General features: G+C 39.1%; 2 protein-coding genes across 2 annotated transcripts; one reads left to right on the top strand and one right to left on the bottom strand.

Moving 5' to 3' along the window:
* Positions 1–2,330: 2,330 nt before the first annotated feature.
* Positions 2,331–7,494, top strand: f3a (coagulation factor IIIa). Its single transcript, XM_053342520.1, has 6 exons — positions 2,331–2,435; positions 3,764–3,875; positions 4,352–4,542; positions 5,092–5,273; positions 5,370–5,535; positions 6,869–7,494. Exons 1-6 carry the CDS (start codon positions 2,360–2,362, stop codon positions 7,012–7,014), a joined length of 873 nt encoding a protein of 290 aa, XP_053198495.1. The 5' UTR covers positions 2,331–2,359; the 3' UTR covers positions 7,015–7,494.
* A 3,079-nt stretch (positions 7,495–10,573) lies between these two features.
* acp5b (acid phosphatase 5b, tartrate resistant) lies at positions 10,574–17,808 on the bottom strand. Its single transcript, XM_053342517.1, has 6 exons — positions 17,638–17,808; positions 17,001–17,191; positions 15,580–15,707; positions 15,124–15,315; positions 14,193–14,340; positions 10,574–11,359 (listed from the first exon to the last, which is right to left on the bottom strand). Exons 1-6 carry the CDS (start codon positions 17,711–17,713, stop codon positions 11,120–11,122), a joined length of 975 nt encoding a protein of 324 aa, XP_053198492.1. The 5' UTR covers positions 17,714–17,808; the 3' UTR covers positions 10,574–11,119.
* Between the last annotated feature and the right edge of the window lie 371 nt (positions 17,809–18,179).

Here is an 18,179-nt window from a genome sequence, read left to right as displayed (position 1 = left end):
TAGAAGTAATTATGGTGTAGGACATGTAGGAATACTAACTGTGGTTAATACAGTAAAATCTAATCTATTCTAAAATACATCGTTATTTTTCTATAGCAATTCATTGTGCCTGGATATATAGCATAACTCTAAACAATAGAATCTATAAATAGAGCTCCAGTTCACTCGCTTGAGTTATCAAACGAATGCATGTCCTGACTCATGCTCTTAGCTGCAGTGTCTGTCACAGTAGTAAGATCAACCATTAGTGGGGCTCACGTACAATATTTCTTTCCATTGTTACATCATGCAGTAGTAAATGTGGTCGGTTGGTCAGCATACCAGTGAAGAGCATGTCATCCCTTCTATGACTACACTGCTTAATACACAGGTTTGACTGAGGAATGAGAGCAATGTGTCAGGATAATAGTCAAGTCACATTTATTTATATACAGAAAGGAACTCAGGGCACTTTTCACATAGAGTGGGTCTAGACTATTCTATCTAGAATATTTATTTATGGTGAAAGCAAATAAACAAAAGCATCTTCATTTTAAACCTTCTCCCAGTACACCAGTCAGAGTCAAACAACACTGCTTGAAGTTGTCTTTCCTGTGATCTCATTCTCTGGTCATTTCTGTCTCTTGGTGTCAGACTGCAGATGTTTTTAAAAGAGACCTAAAAACTTATCTTGTCTTTTATATGTTCTATTTTAAACTTTTTTTATTTTTTATTTTATTTTCTGGTCTGTAGCACTTTGAGATTGCTGAAATGTAAAGTGCAATACAATACATCATTATTATCATTATTATTATTATTATTATCATTATTATCATTATTATTATTATTATTATTATTATTATTATTATTATTAGGGCCCGAGCGCTGACCAGCGCCATGCACGAACCGACATGCATGGGGGGGGGGGGGGGCGTTCACCGCTGCTTGCAGATTTAATTATTATTATAGCTTCCACTGTGTTTAGCAAACCAATTAAATCAAATAAAGAAATTATTTTAAAAATGATATATACAGTATCGTACATATTTGCCCTACACTGTTAATGTAGGGATGAAGAGGCCAGCTGTTGGTACACAGGAGCTGGGAAAGTGAGGCTCAGAAACCTGTGCTCACCTTCACAGCATGAGGAAACCTTTATCTCAGGCCTATCATGTGTACAACTAATAAAAGCTAATTTGTTTGCATTGTAACATGCAAGGTCTTCAGACATGAGCATCATTTAGTGTATTGAAGGGATCACAGACAGAAAATATGCATCATGACCTAATGAGAGCCACAGAGGGGGTTTATGTTGAGCAGCAGTTACGTTACTACAGCAACAGTCCTATTCATGTTTCCCATAGACAGTGTGGGCTGATGAAGCATTATGGAGCACATGGACACATGGCACGCTCCGAGTTGAGTCACTACTACGAACAGAGACATGGATTGAAAAACTTTAGGAGAAAGTGATTCCAAGCAGCAGTGAGCTTCAAAGCCTGCAGCAGCAGCAGCCAGCAGGGTAAGTGGGAGGATGAATTATAAAAGCAGGCTGTACATTCATCTGAATTCATTTACTTCTGGATATTAAATCAGTTCTGCAAAGATGAATGACTCATGAATACAGTATTGTGGATATATAGAGCACTATAGTATTTTCAGTCACTCTACGTATATGGGTGTATGTATGTGTGTGGATGGTGGTGGTGGTGGGGGGGGGGGGGGTCACTTGGTCAGTCACTTGGTCATTCAGTACAGTTTGAAGTATGCATCATACTTTTTACTCTAAGGCAGATAAGATTTCACATATAACACTCTCACACTCGATCAACTTTTAAAATATGATGCATTGCTGTATGAAACTATCCAAAGGTAACATTAAAATGCTGACATATAATTTGATTTGACATCAATCAGAAGAAGACATTTGTATTATTATTATTGTTGTTGTATTAAAGTCAATTTTGAATGCATATTTTGAGGTTGAGTTGCTGAATTCTTTCCTCAGACGTGAAGAATGATTAACTTTTGAGTTCACAGTGGAATGTTAGAAGGTGCTTTGCCACATGGTTGAGTTTTTAAGTGAGGTAATCCAGCAGAGTAGACTTCTTTCTTACTGAATCTGTTGCATGACCTCAGCAGCGCAGCACGTATAGCTACTGTCCCAACACTGTGACGACAACGCCGGACGCTCCTTATATGGAGATGTCTCGCTCGTTTAAATAGCGGAGAGAGAGCGGTTTGAGTTGAGAGACAGACGCAGAGGAAGAGACTCATTAGTCTACAGACACAAGAGGAACTGTTACGTTACTTGTGTGAAGGAGCGAAGAGAGAGACAACTGAATCTAATTAACATTACCAGAGAGGAATATAAGCCGACATGAAGACAATAAGAGCACCAGCAGCTTCTCTGGCTGGCTTCATTCTCTTCTTTCTCTTCACTAACTCAGCCTTAGGTGAGTCCACCATCCTGTCATATTCATACCTCATTAACCAGGACTGTATTTTAAAGCCATTTCCATTCAAAGTATAAGTTGATTAGACAGCATAATTAGAGAATAGTGAAGAGCGCATGAAATACGAAAACACAGTAAAATTGATCAAGCATGAAAGAGAATCAAATCCTGCTGAAATGTAAGTTTTTTTAAATTGAAAAAACATTTGAATTGATAGAAAAAATGTAAAAATGCATTAAGAATCATTTACATATGTCCTTCATGAAGTCACACTGTGCCTTTGATTTTTTTTTCTCTCTCAGTGTTATTCTCCACACCTGTAGGCCTTACTTTATTTCACCCTAAAACATGCTTTCATTATTACTGTCAGCATGGTTTTATCCAGTCCACAGTGTCACATGAACCCGTCCGTTTTTAAAACCTGCTCACACTTTGCTTTTCTTATTAAAGCAGATTTCTTTTTCTGTGCTGCATTTTTCTGCAGCGATAAAATAAAGTGTGTGTGGCAGAGAGCAGACAGCTAATCCAGACAGTTATATGACTCTAGATCATTTATTAACACTGATAAGAGCCTGATACGATGTCAGTCACTTCATTGAGATCACCGACATGCTGCAGTGAGTATTCAACCGTGCAGCTACAGCGACATTAAATTACTTTAATATTCAAAATACAAACCTATTATATGCTTCAACTATTTGAGTGAATGATTTCAAACCAACTGTATAACATACAGACTAATATCCCTCATGTGCCACAAGGATTCTTTTTTAAATATATATTTTAATTGTAATAAAAAATTGACGAAAATATATATGTGAAAAATAATCCTTGAGGCACATGAGGGATATTAGTATGTTATACAGTTGGTTTGACATCATTCACTCAAATAGTTGAAGCACATAATAGGTTTGTATTTTGAATGTTGAATATTAAACTAATTTAATGTCGCTGCAGCTGTGAGCAAATATTTTTCTATTTGGCAAATGCACGTATCAAGGTTTAAAACAGTAGTTAGTGTGATGCAAAATAATATTCTTGCAAAACTCATTACAGTTTTATTAAATAAAAAGTGCAGTTTAGTACAGTGTAAAACAATCTTTTAGGCCGTTTGCTGTTGTGTTTGAGTTGTGCACCATGAGTTCACCTGTGTGACAGACAGTGTGTTATATATCTATCTGCTCTACAGCTCAGCCTTTTGCCACATAAACTACATGTATAAGTAAATATAAAATACCTACAGGGTTTGTTTGTTTATTTGTTGTTGTTGTTTTTCTTTTTTACAAAATTTGAAATAGTTTTTAACACAGCTTTTTTTCATTTTGCAGGTTCCTTTCCCAAAGCAGAGAATGTTACTTGGATATCCACTAACTTCAAAACCCTGCTGACCTGGGGTCCAAAACCATCAGAGGATTACTCCTACACTGTGGAGTTCTCTCTGTAAGTAGCAGCTCTCTAACATGCCCGCTGACTAACCTTTAAGGAAAGATTAATGGCAGCAGTTCATGATAAGAAGTCATTATTGATCCAGTAAAAGCTTTTACTGGAATGTAAAGAAACATGAACCCTCATGACCCGGAAAATGAAAGAGAAAGGAAATGAAATAAAAAAACAAACAAAACCAAAACTGGAAGTGTTATCTAAAATATTAGTGACAGATTATGAGTGCAACAGAGGCAAAGGGAACCTTTTCTTGCTGTGTTATTCATTCATTTCATTAAGTTATCTAACTGTCAAACATTTTTTGTGTATTGAGATTATGATAGCAGGCTCTGATTGTAATTATTGTATTCCTGCAGTGTGCTTGCAAGAATGCAGTAATTACCGGTCCTGTAATCTTTTATCTTGTGCCTGGCATCAAGCAGTCCTGTCTGTGGAGTTCGGAATATGGAGTTTGTCTTGTCAAACTGTTGCAGGCCTGGTCAAAACGGACAGAGAAACTTTAACTGCATCCGGAGCTCAGCGACAGTGTGTGATCTGACTTCATCTCTGACGGAGCTGAAAGCCTACTACACAGCTGAGGTCCTGTCTAAACCCCCGCTGGGGGAAACCTCTGACGGCCCTGAGATCTTCACCCGCTCACCACGATTCAGCCCCTACAAAGACAGTAGGTGCTTCTTTTTTTTAACAACATAATGTATTGGAAACATTTCAGTCAAGTCAGAATAACATACAGACTGTTCAGTAGTATGATCAGCCAGGTCAGCAGTATGAACACAGCTTACACACACAATGACTTTATGATTTTCTCTTCAACTTTAACAGAAGGACTTCACTTTATAATAATGTACATCTTATTGTAATAGCTTTTGAGGACTCAAATGATTCAAGAGAAGACGAGCAGTAGAATTATTAACATCCTTTAAATTTGACCTACTGTACTTAATGTGGATGAATGGATCTGAGTTAAGTTGTTAGAACTGTGATTGGTCAGCTTGATTAAGTAAGGTTAAAGCAGGGGTGTCAAACATGCGGCCTGTGGGCCAGAACCGGCCCGCCGAGGGGTCCAATCCGGCCCAATTGGGCTGTATGTGGCCCTTGATTGAAAATGAGTCCCCCCATGGTTAACATAACAAAGTTATGTTGTTGTTATGTTCATAGTTAGATGCAGAGTTAGCTCTATATAAAACACATCTGATCCACTGTCCTCCACCAGCTGGTATAGGTCGACCTGATTTCAAGCTGGAGGTGAGCGAAGACAAAAAGAAGACCACGCTGCATGTGACTGACCCGCTCACTGCGCTGTTTAAAGACGGTCACCAGCAGAGCATCAGGGACATCTTTGGAGACGAGCTGGAATATAAAGTCACCTATCGTAAAAATCAGAGCACTGGCAAGGTGAGCTGCAGCAGACATCACAACAACAGCCTCAAACACACCAGTGGCACAGAAGACACACAGTAAGCCTGATGTTTTCCCCTCTGTGTTTGTCAGAAAACGCACATTTCCAAAAGCAGTGTGATAGAGATCATTGGTCTGGACCGAGGCGAGAGCTACTGCTTCTACGTCCAGGCCTTCATCCCCAGCCGCAGCGTGGATAAACAGCTGGGAGAGGAGAGCCTGACCGAGTGCACCAAACACGACCCGTCCATCTTTGACAGTAAGGAGGAGATGATTTTAAATATTAAAGAGGATTTTAAAGAGGCAGCAAGCAGAAAAAATGTGGGCAGGGAGGTGACTCAGTTATACCATTAACCGTCCTGATATAACACATACATCAGAGGACTGACCTGCCTTTCCATCTGGTGACAGGAGCAGTTTTACATGTGAGATATTTGCACCAAATCACACAGGTACTTAAATCCTAGTGGTTCTATCTGACTGACATAGTTTTGTGCCATGGAGAAAAACTGCACTGCTCTTGTGCAAAATGAATTCAAACACTTTTAATGCATTTTTCCATTAAAATGATACTGCACTGTCTTTAATAGTGATCAAATGTGGTTTCTACACAGAATAATGGACGACAAACCAAGTATATTTATATACTTGAATGCATTTTGCTGTTATTTTTTGCTTCTGACTTGAATATAAATGCGTGTTAGGTGAAAAGGTGAAGTGTTGCCCTAGTTATTTCCTTTCATGCAGAGGCAGAGCGGTGCATGTTAGTGCTCAGCTGGCTGTCCACTGTTCTTACAGTAACTTTGAACTGAAGAGCTCTTACGACTTACATAAGCAAAGAAAGTTGATGATGGAGAGCGCCGATGTAGCTGCTGCTTTGGCCTAAACTCTTTGATGCAGATGCCAAACTGACAGGGAATGTACAAAGCAGGCAGAATGGAATTTAGATTCCAAACTTTGATCCAGACAGAATGGAATTAATGAGAAATCCTTCTTCTCTGCCCTCTACGCCCATGTACATGATACAGCTCAGCATCTGTACAACAGCTGTTTTCTAAATGACTGAGAATATTTTCCTCCTGCCTAGTGATGGTGTTACTGTTAAGAGCCAGTAGAGGCACATTAACCTCAGTCTTTAGTTGTTGTTGGTCATTCAGTAGGAGGTCAACACATCTCTCAGAGGAGGATGGGATGTTGGGAGGAATGATGGATGACTAATGCCTCTTTGTTTGAACTGTAACAAAATGCAAGTCAGCAACACTTCCTCTGAGTGGGCTGTGTCTGTACTTATGACACATGTATTTACATGTTCTTACTGTAAATGCTGGCAACGCTTCTGTGTACAGCAGTCCTGTGGGAGGGCTATGTTTGACCTCTGTCCACAATACACTCATACAATTTTTCATTTTCATTCTATGTTGACAAAAATAAATAAATAATAGGTTTGATTTGATCAATACCAGTTAGACACATGTAAGCTTGTGAATCTTGCACTTGGTAAATCACACCCACTTAATCAAAGTATAATGTGTGTTTTTATCTTTATTGCATCTCATATTTAATGTAATGTTGTGTTGCTTTGTCGTCCACAGTGTACTCAGTGGGTGTGATCGCTGCTGCCATCTTGCTCATCCTGCTGGTGATCGTTGTCATCGTTGCTGTCACAGTGATCTGCTGCAAACGGAGGAACAAAGCTCAGAAAAGTGGAAAAGAAGGAGTTCCCCTCCAGAGAGTATAGAGAGTGTATTCTATATGGGACAGCTGGCCTGAATGGCTCATGATCCTGTAGAACATTCCTTCTTTCAAACACTGGAATCAATCCGCACATAGTTTCTGTGAAACTGCCTCTGAATATGTCCAGTATATGTGATTCTGTCTTTATAAATTCATGCTGCAGAGACTTGAATCACTGCTGTACACACACGTTGTGTTGCTGAAGCTGTAGTATTTCATTCCTTGTCTTTTGGTGAGCGGTACTTCTGATGATTGTAGATAAACACTACCAGGTGATTCTATTTATTTAACTTTATTGTGAACTTGCTAACTTCAGATGATTTTGTTGGAAACTACAATTAATGGGATATTAAGACCTAGTATATTTTATTTTTATATCAGATATTTAATTTATTGTGTTCATTTGAAATTAACATATTTGTATATGATGCTGCTTGAGCTGTTTTGTACTTTTGACCCTTTCAGAGATCATTTTGTTATATGGTTGAATATTAAAATAGTAATAAATATTTTAGATCAATCATTGTCATTTGCCATCATTTTTTCAAAATGACAATCCTGGATGAACCAAATGTGAAGAGGCTAGCTGTGGAGTCTCTTCATGTTGACACTGTTGGAAGAGGTGAACAGCCACTATTGATTATTGTGAGTGTGATCAGGTGTTGCTTATGTCACTGACATTTACTGTATAGTCAGTGAGGTGAATTGATAGAAACAAAGATAGAGATTATGTGCCACACTTACACAGCTAATTCATCAGTATTCAATTACTAACACTAACATTCACAGTGTTATTTACTGACACATTTAAGTGTATTTTTAACTCCAAACTGTGTTTTAGCCTAACACCTGCAGTGTCACCTATAAATCAATCAATCAATCAAACAAACAATCAATCAATCAATCAATCCTTATTTGTATAGCGCCAAATCACAACAAAGTTATCTCAAGTCACTTTACACATAGAGCAGGTTCTAAACCGAACTCTTCAGGTTTTAACTTTAAAGAGACCCAACATTCCCACATGAGCAACACTTGGCGACGGTGACAAGAAAAAACTCCCTTTTAACAGGAAGAACCCTACTTAACACACCCTACTTAAATGTGTCACCTAATGACACATTTAAGTGTATTTTTAACTCCAAACTGTGTTTTAGCCTGATTATTAAGTGATGGGACTAAAACATTAAACCCAGTTTAACATTCTGGTAACATTGAATTCCTAAAATGAATTTATGAACTGAATTTTGAACTGAAGAAAATAAAGGCAGGTTTAAGAACAATTTCAACCAGCATTAAAGGCAGTGTGCACACAGGTAGACAGTTTAAAATATATATTCTAGTAAAGTGAGGATGTTTTCAAAATGAAGTCATGAATAGTTTTTATAGATCAATGAACTTCATACAGCAGACATGTTATTAAGATATACAGTATATTAGATGTGATCAGTTTGTTGTCCTCAGTTCACCTGCACACAGTGTTTCAGGTTCTCAGCAGGTCACTTGTTCCTCCATCTTGGAGAAGTCGTCATAGTTCTTCTTCTTCTGTCTCTTCATGTAATCCCAGACTGAGACCAGGACTCCATGCTGCAGGACTGCTTCTTCTTCTTCTGTCTCTTCATGTAATCCCAGACTGAGATCAGGACTCCATGCTGCAGGACTGCTTCTTCTTCTTCTGTCTCTTCATGTAATCCCAGACTGAGATCAGGACTCCATGCTGCAGGACTGCTTCTTCTTCTTCTGTCTCTTCATGTAATCCCAGACTGAGATCAGGACTCCATGCTGCAGGACTGCTTCTTCTTCTTCTGTCTCTTCATGTAATCCCAGACTGAGATCAGGACTCCATGCTGCAGGACTGCTTCTTCTTCTTCTGTCTCTTCATGTAATCCCAGACTGAGATCAGGACTCCATGCTGCAGGACTGCTTCTTCTTCTTCTGTCTCTTCATGTAATCCCAGACTGAGATCAGGACTCCATGCTGCAGGACTGCTTCTTCTTCTTATTATTATTATTATTATTATTGAAGATAGTTCTTTATAACTCTGGCTGGATGTTTGGGCTCGTTGTCATGCTGTACAATACATTTGGATCATACCAACAGATTCCTATCAAATGGTATTACCTTATAGGAACAGAAAACATCTGAAGTACCCAAAAGGTTTGCACGGTACTGTATATATAGACTGTGAATATGTTGTATGTGTGCCAAATATAGCACCATCAGATCAGAGTCCTGAGTCTGATCACTGGGTTATGTAGTTTAGATGTAAAATAGAACTTTTTACTGTATGAGGGCCTTGTGCAGCTCACTATCGCCCTCTACTGATAATGAACTGCCTTCAGTTCATGAAATGATGGACCAAATGGGAACTTAAATGTCTAACACTGCATTCACAAACATGATAGATAATATCTAAATATTTTGAGAATCATAAGCTACACAATGAACGTTTGACTTTTCAACCTCACCTGAAAGAATACATGCTAATAAGTAACTGTGATGAAGTGTTAGGTTTAAAGAGAGACAGTAGAAGTGAAACATTCAATACATTTCATCCATATGCTATCATTTATATTTCAATGCTTAAAAGGGCATAAATGGAAAAGATGGCATAACAAAAAAGAGACAACATGAACTCTTCATTGTGACCTCCATGTTGAAGCAAAGTTTCATGATCCAGCATCTGGAACTGTCTCATGTTAACATACAGTATGTGTCTGCTGTAAATGAGAGCAGGGTGTGTTATTCATTATCCTCTCAGTATTTAACAGTGTTAAGCATGCTCGTTAGACCTCCATTCTTTACAAATTATGAATATCACATAGTGAAAATAGCTTGTACTATAACTTCTATGCAGCTCATGTTGATAGTTCAGTACTTACACTGGGCCTCATTCACAAACAGTGTGTACGCATAAAACTGTGTTTAAACTGTGTGTACACACATTAGACACACAAACCTGGGATTACTCAATATGTTCTGACAGAAATGTGTTGGTAATCTAAACAAATGTAGAACTTTCTCAGACTCTGTGTACACACAGTGCTCTACGCCTTAATGCAGCGTCTTAATGATGCTAAGTTGCTTTATTACAAAATGTCATTTGTGAAATAATTCATTTTTCCTTATGGATTTATCTCCATTTTTCGGAAGTAAATGACTGACACACACACACACACACACACACACACACACACACACACACACACACACACACACACACACACACACACACACACACAATTACTTCAATCTCTGCTGTTGTGAAGCCTTTTGGATCATCTCTTATAACTCAACTTCTTTCAACTTGTCTGTTCAGCACAGCGCTCTCTTCATGATGCAACAAACAGATGTCCTTCTATAGAGAAATAGAGGCGTGGCAGTATGCTGACTGCTGTATACGCATCACTTATTAGGAAATGAGGCCCAATATGTGCTATTATTCAGTCCTTATCTAGTGTATGAGTGGCATCTGTCTTAAAGGAAATGTTTGTTTCAAGTGTCTTCAACCAGCAGTCAGGTGTGCATATGAACAGTGAAGGAGGTTTTTTTTGTGATACCTTTGAGGACATTCATTTTTGAAGAAAATGAATCTGTTTATTTACAAAACTCCATTTTATGTCACAAGAGAAGTTAAAGCTGTCAAATGCTACATTCTGTAAACACATACAGCTGTACAAAAAGGTTGTACATTTAGATTCACATCAGGAACTATCTGCTCAAACACTGACATTGGTTCAGTCATTATTCACTCATTAAGATTTTGATCATTACCACAAAATGGCAAAACTACATTTTTGGACATAGCCAGACTTTCAGTGGATGCAATACAAATGTACAGTGCACATTGTTTGATCATGTTATCAAAAAGTACATCACACAAAACTGACAGTATTACACTCATGTTACTGTCCTTTCAAAAGCCAGTTAACCATATTAATGATCACACTGAAATAGAAAAACAGCATTACAATGTAGCAGCGTATACCTGGACTTCAAAAAGAGGATAAACAATACAATGAATGTGCCCAAAGTGTACAAAGTGTGCATTGTACACTATTCACCACCTGTGACTACAGAACATGTCTGATGAAGACTGATGCACCACCTCAGACTGTGCGTGGTGGTAGCTCTGCCTGGTACACACACTTCCCGTCCGTCTGCATGAAGCCCACTGTCATGTGATGCTCAGTGACCGTGAAGTAAGCTACGCCTCCTACTGTGTGATTGACAGGACTGGAGTAAAGCTGCCAGGACAGAGGAATCCTCTCCCTGTGACTGGTGGCAGGGTCGCTGACAACCCCACTCCCACTGACCACATACGAGCTCCCATCATCCTCTCTGATAAACTGTAGAGACAGACAGACAGTGTACATGGTCAGTCTCAGCTGAACTGTATCTACAATAACCTCACTTGATTAAACATATGAGACTGTCTTGTTATTTTGCTTGTGTTTCCGACAATACAATGGAATACCATTACAGTTTTTTCCCATTGGTTTGGCTCATTTCTTGAAACAGGAATTACATTCTCAAAACACCATGGACAAACCTCCAAACTACTTGGCAATTGTTCACAACAGAATTGTATTTCTCATTGATTTCATCACTTTGCAAATGTCTTTGTACATCCTTGCAAATGATTAAGTACAGGTAGCCTACAGTTAGCACAGTTAGCCTACATTTAGCACAATTTCCAAGTGAATAGATCCTGTTGATCTAAACTGATTGATTGATTCTCAGTCTAATGGTTGTTCTCTCCAAAACATGTCAGCATCATTTCATTCTATAAGTCATCACATGCAAAATAGTCTGTTCAATTGTCAAAATAAGTCAAGAACCTAATACCATGAATATCATATATGAATCTCTTGGAACATTTGATAAATTTTTGACAGTCAGGTGAAAATAGAACTTGACTAAGGAAGGAGGAGTTTCACACATCTCAGATGACCAATCAAAGAATATGTTTAGTTACCTGACAGGTGCTGTCCATGATAGTGAATGCTGCCAAACATGTATATATAGAGCTTGACCAGGACTAGTACAATTTGTGAACATGGAGGCACCTGTCCAAGTAAATGAACAAGGGCAACTGCCTGCTCGAGGAAGAGGAAGAAGAAAAGGAGGAGGAGTAAGGGTGCGTGGTGGTAGAATAGGGGGAAGAGGTCGAGGAGCAAGAAGACACCATGCTGTTCCAGATGAAATTCAGGCCACACTTATAGACCATGTTATCAACCAGCGGCTCTGATTTGATCCCTGAAAATGAGAGAGGTCTCGTAAGGCCTCACCTACCAAAGTATGTAATTGTGTGGGACAATGTGAATTTCCACCGTGGCCCGCTCATCAGAGCCTGGTTCACTACTCATCCAAGGATGGTCATGGTGTTCCTACCACCTTACTCTCCTTTCCTCAATCCTATTGAGGAGTTTTTCTCCGCTTGGAGGTGGAGAGTGTATGAGCATCAGACTCAAAATCAGAGGTCCTTGCTCCATGCAATGGACGCTGCGTATGATGATCTTACAGGAGATCAGTGCAGGGGATGGTTGCGACATGCATGCCGTTTCTTCCTTTGTTGCATCGCAAGGGAGAATATACACTGTGATGTGGACAAGAATCTGTGGCCAGACAGACAGCAGCATGTGGATGGCCAGGAGGGTGAGGATGATGACCAGGAGAGGGAGGGTGAGGACAGCGACCAGTGAAGAAATGTTAGTTTTGAATCTCCGGCTTTATTTACAGCACTGTAGGCTACATATAATTTTCCTTGTTTTTTGTGTATATGTTTATATTACAGTATATTGTGCTGTATACATTTTCTTTTAGTAACTCTGACGTATGGAAGTTACTTTATGTGTATGAATAAAAATGGTTACAATTTCCTTGGCAGTATGAGTGCAATGTGTTTGGAGGGTACTCTTACCGTAAAGTCCTTTTTTTCTTTTCTTTTTTCAGTTTTATACACAATTGTATTCTGTTAGCTAGACAAAAAAACTAGTACAGTAACCATTGTGAATGAAGGACTGGGCTAAGACTGAGAGGTGGACATAAGGGATATTTCAATGGTCCTCTGCCATAGTGACAAAACATCTAACCATTTTGACTTGCAGTGCTCACACAATGCCAAAGGGACAATGCATTTTGGGGGCAATGACTGTTTATATGAGAAAGAAATTTAGTTTTGACACATGAGTGAACTGTTTTGGGAGAGATATGAGCTTTTGGAGGTGAACCATGGTGTTGTGCTGAACCATCCAGGTTATTTTGGCACCAAGCACCAAGAGTGTTGAGAACGTCCAGTCTGTTTCGAGAAATGAGCCAAAGCAATTGAGAAGGATCTTTTGCCTTTTGGTGGCACTGACTATTTATATGGGAAAGGAATTTAGTATTGAAGCATGAGTGAACAGTTTTGGGAGAGATATGAGCTTTTGCAAGTGAACTATGTTGTTGTGCTGAACTGTAAGACTGTTCTGCCAAATGATCTTAGAGTTTTGAGAATGTAATTTCTGTTTCAAGAAATGAGCCAAACCAATAGAAAAAAACTGTAATATCACTGTGACAACTTGTCCTGTCTCTAATATCTAGATTCAGGAATATGTTTGACTTCAAAATGTTTTTGTCTTGAAATTCAAAATGTGACAGAATTATAAAAGCTGAGCAGACTAGCTGTGGGTCCAGATGTCTTTGGCCAATAAATGCCAGAGAGGTGCAATGAGATCTGAGATCATGTAAATGATGGACAGAAGGACAAACAACTGGACGATGAACTGGTAGACAGACACAGATTTCCTTGTTTGCATCCGTGGACACATGGTACTATTTATGTGACTAAGGATTAGGGATGGTATATTGGTGGTATTTTTAATATGATGAAAAAATGAATATCATGATAATAGCAACATTCTGACTTGTTGTTGTAATGACGTCATACCAATACACACAGCAACAAGAATGTCTGAGAGTAGCATTCATACCAGGATCGGGTTGGTGGAGGAGTTAAGGCTGTCTGACAAAGTGGTTTGGTTACAATAAATCAGATATACAACTAACCATGGTAATAAGTAAGAAGACTTATTACTAAACATATTTTACTTATCAAGCTGAAGTATCTGGTTGAGTACAAGGAGCAATGCTCTTAAATATTATGATGTTATTGAGCACCAGTGAGCGTACACTACATACCTGCAGGTTGTGATCATGGCCACACACATACACAGACACTCTGTACTTCTTCAGCAGAGGCCTCAGTCTCTTGACCAAACAAGATGTTGGTCCATGATGTCCAATGGACCACACAGGATAATGACCAGCCACAACAACATAGTCTGACCTGTGGTGAGTCATATAACCAGTGAGAGTCTCAGAAACATGAGCACAGTTAACTGCTTCACATTCAAGCTCATATTCATTTGTCACCTAAATCAGGAAGACTTTGTAACTTAAAGACAGTGTAAAGTGAATTCAGACATTTTCTTCTAAACACATTAAATAGGTCATAAATGTATTTCCAAAAAAGGTGTAAAAAGCATTTCAACCATTTAGATTTGAATTGTGGAGCTAGGCTTCACAAACTGTGTTTCAACATTTCTGTGTTCAGGATTTAGTGGGCGGTACATAACGCAGTGATTAGCATAAACCCGCCCCTGCTGCTGTAGAGGTATAAATACATTCAGCACACACTACTACTACTACTACAGTCTACAGTTAGCCAGGTAACTTTAGCCGCCAAGCTAGCCGCCGAGCTACCAGCTGAGCTAGCTGCCGAGCTAGCAGCTCAGACGTAGCGTCCATGTTTCTGCTACAGGTGGTGACTTTGATTGACAGGTGACACTTGGTAGGGGGCGGGGTTTCAGTGAACTCGGCGGGCGCTCCCACAGCATTTGGGAGCAGAGAAAGAGGCTGATTTTTACACAACTTTGAAGCCTAATTTCATATATTTGGTGATTTTTTTAATCATTCAAATTTGGCAGGGTGGTTAACAACACACTTTTCTGTGGTATGTCAAACTCAGAACACATATTTAGCCTTCTTTACACGGACTTTCAAGTCCAGTGTTGGAGCACCCATCAACAGACATGTTGCTATCTAAATACTATTTAACACACTTGCTGACCTGCTGCTGGCCAGTTTAGACTCGATCCACTCCCACTGATGGTCTGCTGCTCTGGAATCATCTGGTCCTGAAGGCTGGGTTTGGTCATAGGTGTTTCCACATAACAGCACAGTGTCAATCATCAGAATGCTCACTGACACATTTGTATGTGGAACAGTAAATAGGAGGTCATAGTAGAGGCGTGGGTAGTTCCTATAGAGACCAAACACAACTGTTAATACTGATACAAACATAGGCAGCAGATGTAAAACGATCATGAAATCAAAGCTTGAATGTTGCAAAGAGTACAGGTTTTCTTTCAAAAAACAAAAGTGGATATGAAACTATAATGAATATTATTTCTAAAACTGATAACAGAACGTTTGTCTCACACAATAAATAGTAGGACACTGACATGAATGTAATAGGGTTTGGTGTATGCTGCATCTGTTCCTACGAGTGTTGTTTGATGTTTACCAGCGATGAGAAATGTCAGAGTAAACTATCTGAGCTGTGATGTTGCCTCTGTGGTCGTGGTTCCCAGCGACGAGGTACCATGGGACCTCCAGCACTGAGGGCTGGGAGAAGACCCGCTCAAATGTGTGCTGTGGACAGGAAACACATCATTATTAATGCATCAAAGCACAGTGTAGTTGGTATTTATTTTTAACATGGAATTATGCTGCTGTTAAGGATATGCTGCTTTTAAACAATACATATTTTTTATATATAAATACTGTACATAACTGAAACGCATCTCAAGTCAACCACAAACCTAAAATCCTCTTAAAACCTCAATTCTGCTTTAAAATTGCTTTTCAATGTTGTTGTTTTTTGAATTGATAAAAAACCCTCTAATGAATTAAATAAGTGTATGTACTGAATGTTCTTGTTCCAACCAAAATATACCATAATGAAAAACATCAAACCCAATGAGCTGTGTTCTATCATATAACCTGTATTATACACAATGTCAGACACTGTGTGATGATGATGATGTCTCCAACATCATTACATCTGCTTGGACCCTCACACAGACCTAAGTCCTGCTGCAATACAAGAGCCCTCCAAACCTAACTGGATTGAAAGTCTCTTCATATACACTACGTGCAGTGCCAGGGTTGATCTGGCTCAAACCTGATACAGTCTGTGTCAACAATCTCTGTTCGACCGTCTATCTTCCATTACACATTCAACTGAAGCTGCATTCCCCCCCCCCCCGGTCCCCTTCAGGCATTTTAGCACACCTGTCGTCTAACTGGTTAAGTGACATGATGTCATTAGTCTAGTAAAGAGATTCATTGTTCCATCAGAGTATCATTTCATTTGTTTAACAAGGTTTGTTATGGTGATAGTTGTGATGGTTGAATTACTGGATTACATTCAACTACTAATCCTCAATGTTCACACTCACAGCATGCAGTTTATATTCATAAACACAAGCACACATATATGTATGTGTGTATTCATTATGCACTACTGTCAAGTTCAGTAGCAGTCAACATCATGTGGCACACTTAGCATGAGTAACATTTAGCTGTTATGTATTTATTGTTTCGACGATGATGATGGTAACAGTAATAGTGATTATTTATGAATAAACACTTATCCTATGCAGTCCTTTTCTGGAAGATACATTGGGTAGGGACAGATATGAGGACTTGAGGAATATGTCATGTATAGAATCGTTATATGGGACTTGGGAATTTGGGAAAAATCGGATACAATCTTAAAAGAAGGAAGCTCTTACAGCGGAGTGACACATGCTTCTCATACCAAGTTTCCTTCTTCTTTCCCAACAGAACTGAGAACATTCCAAAACAAACCATTACTAGGTATGAACCTCAGAAATCTAAGATATTTCCCACAAGCTCAGTGTGTTTGCTTTGTGTGCTGACCTTGAAGCGGGGGTCATCCACACTTTTGACCCCATTGAAGTAGAAGTGGTCACCTAGGCTGAGGACAAAGTCCAGTCCTTGAGTGTGGGCCAATCTGTCCACCTCTGCAGCTACAGCCTCCTCATGAGGAGTGTAGTACGGAGGGAGAGGAACACCGCCCCAGTCAGCCAATGCAATGAAACGCAGAGCAGCTGTGAAAAAACCCAACACTGCTCTGTCACTTCCTGTCACAGGTTTCATTTTCTGAATAGTTAGTCGGGGCTCAACAGTGTGACAAAACAACAACTTACCTTACACTGCTTGGAACAGTGATGTTGAAAAATTAAAATTACAACAAAAAAAGAAAGTATTAGTAGGAAAATATCAGATCAGTCTCTTTCCTGAATGTTAGCCTTTGGTTCAAAAAACTATTTGATACTGAATTTGTTTCATATGAATAATGTGTGGATTACTCATCTTACCCATAAGCATGTCAACAAACACTTGACCAGAAATAAAACTTTGTACCATTAAATATGAATAAAACAACAAATACTGTATATGATCACCTGATCACCATGTGAGTGTTTGCTGGTCTAAATGCACAGTTCCCAGCTAAAGCTGTGTCCTGTGTTGAGGCCTTACCACAGTACACTACCTTGTTCCAGAGTGTGAAGCAAAGGCCAGCAGGGCTGAAAGCAGAGTATCAGCAGTATACACTTCAGTCTGTCCATGTCTCTTCACCACAACACTTTGTCTGTTCCTGCTTTGTTTCAAAGTGAAACTAACTGACTTCCTGTATCAAGCTAGGCAAGAAAAAGTGATTATCAGCAGTTCAGCAGGTCAGTGAGAGTTACTCATTGATTGCATTCATGTCTGCTCTTGACGCTTTTCATCACATGACCTTTTTACAGCAGTGAAAGCAGGAAACTGTAAGGGTGTGTTCTTTAACACAGCCTGCACTTGTGATGTCTTCATTCATTCATACTGTAACCTCTGCTCTCTGTGAAACACTAAATTAAGAACATCAAGATACATTTGTACATTTACACATTTATTCTATTTAACCACATCACAGCTAGAGGTTTGGTTTGATTCAGTTTCAGCCTGTAAGTTGGACATTTGATTCAAGAACTTGATTTTTTTTTTAAAAAGCACACTAACTAGGATGTCAGGTGCAGCAAAGCTAACAGTTACATG

This window comes from Scomber japonicus, chromosome 21 (genome assembly GCF_027409825.1).
Source record: "Scomber japonicus isolate fScoJap1 chromosome 21, fScoJap1.pri, whole genome shotgun sequence".
NCBI lineage: Eukaryota > Metazoa > Chordata > Actinopteri > Scombriformes > Scombridae > Scomber > Scomber japonicus.
The sequence above is the reverse complement of the archived record's forward strand: the minus strand, read 5'-3'. Positions and strand labels throughout refer to the sequence as shown.

Excerpts from the sequence above, each read along its gene's own strand:
- f3a (XM_053342520.1), top strand. The coding sequence starts at position 2,360 with ATGAAGACAATAAGAGCACCAGCAGCTTCTCTGGCTGGCTTCATTCTC. Across the intron at positions 5,274-5,369 it reads AAAATCAGAGCACTGGCAAG|AAAACGCACATTTCCAAAAG; the intron begins GTGAGCTGCAGC and ends TGTGTTTGTCAG. Across the intron at positions 5,536-6,868 it reads CGACCCGTCCATCTTTGACA|TGTACTCAGTGGGTGTGATC; the intron begins GTAAGGAGGAGA and ends TGTCGTCCACAG.
- acp5b (XM_053342517.1), bottom strand. The coding sequence starts at position 17,713 with ATGGACAGACTGAAGTGTATACTGCTGATACTCTGCTTTCAGCCCTGC. Across the intron at positions 15,708-17,000 it reads TGGATGACCCCCGCTTCAAG|CACACATTTGAGCGGGTCTT; the intron begins GTCAGCACACAA and ends TCCTGTCCACAG. Across the intron at positions 14,341-15,123 it reads TCTAAACTGGCCAGCAGCAG|GTCAGACTATGTTGTTGTGG; the intron begins GTCAGCAAGTGT and ends GACTCACCACAG.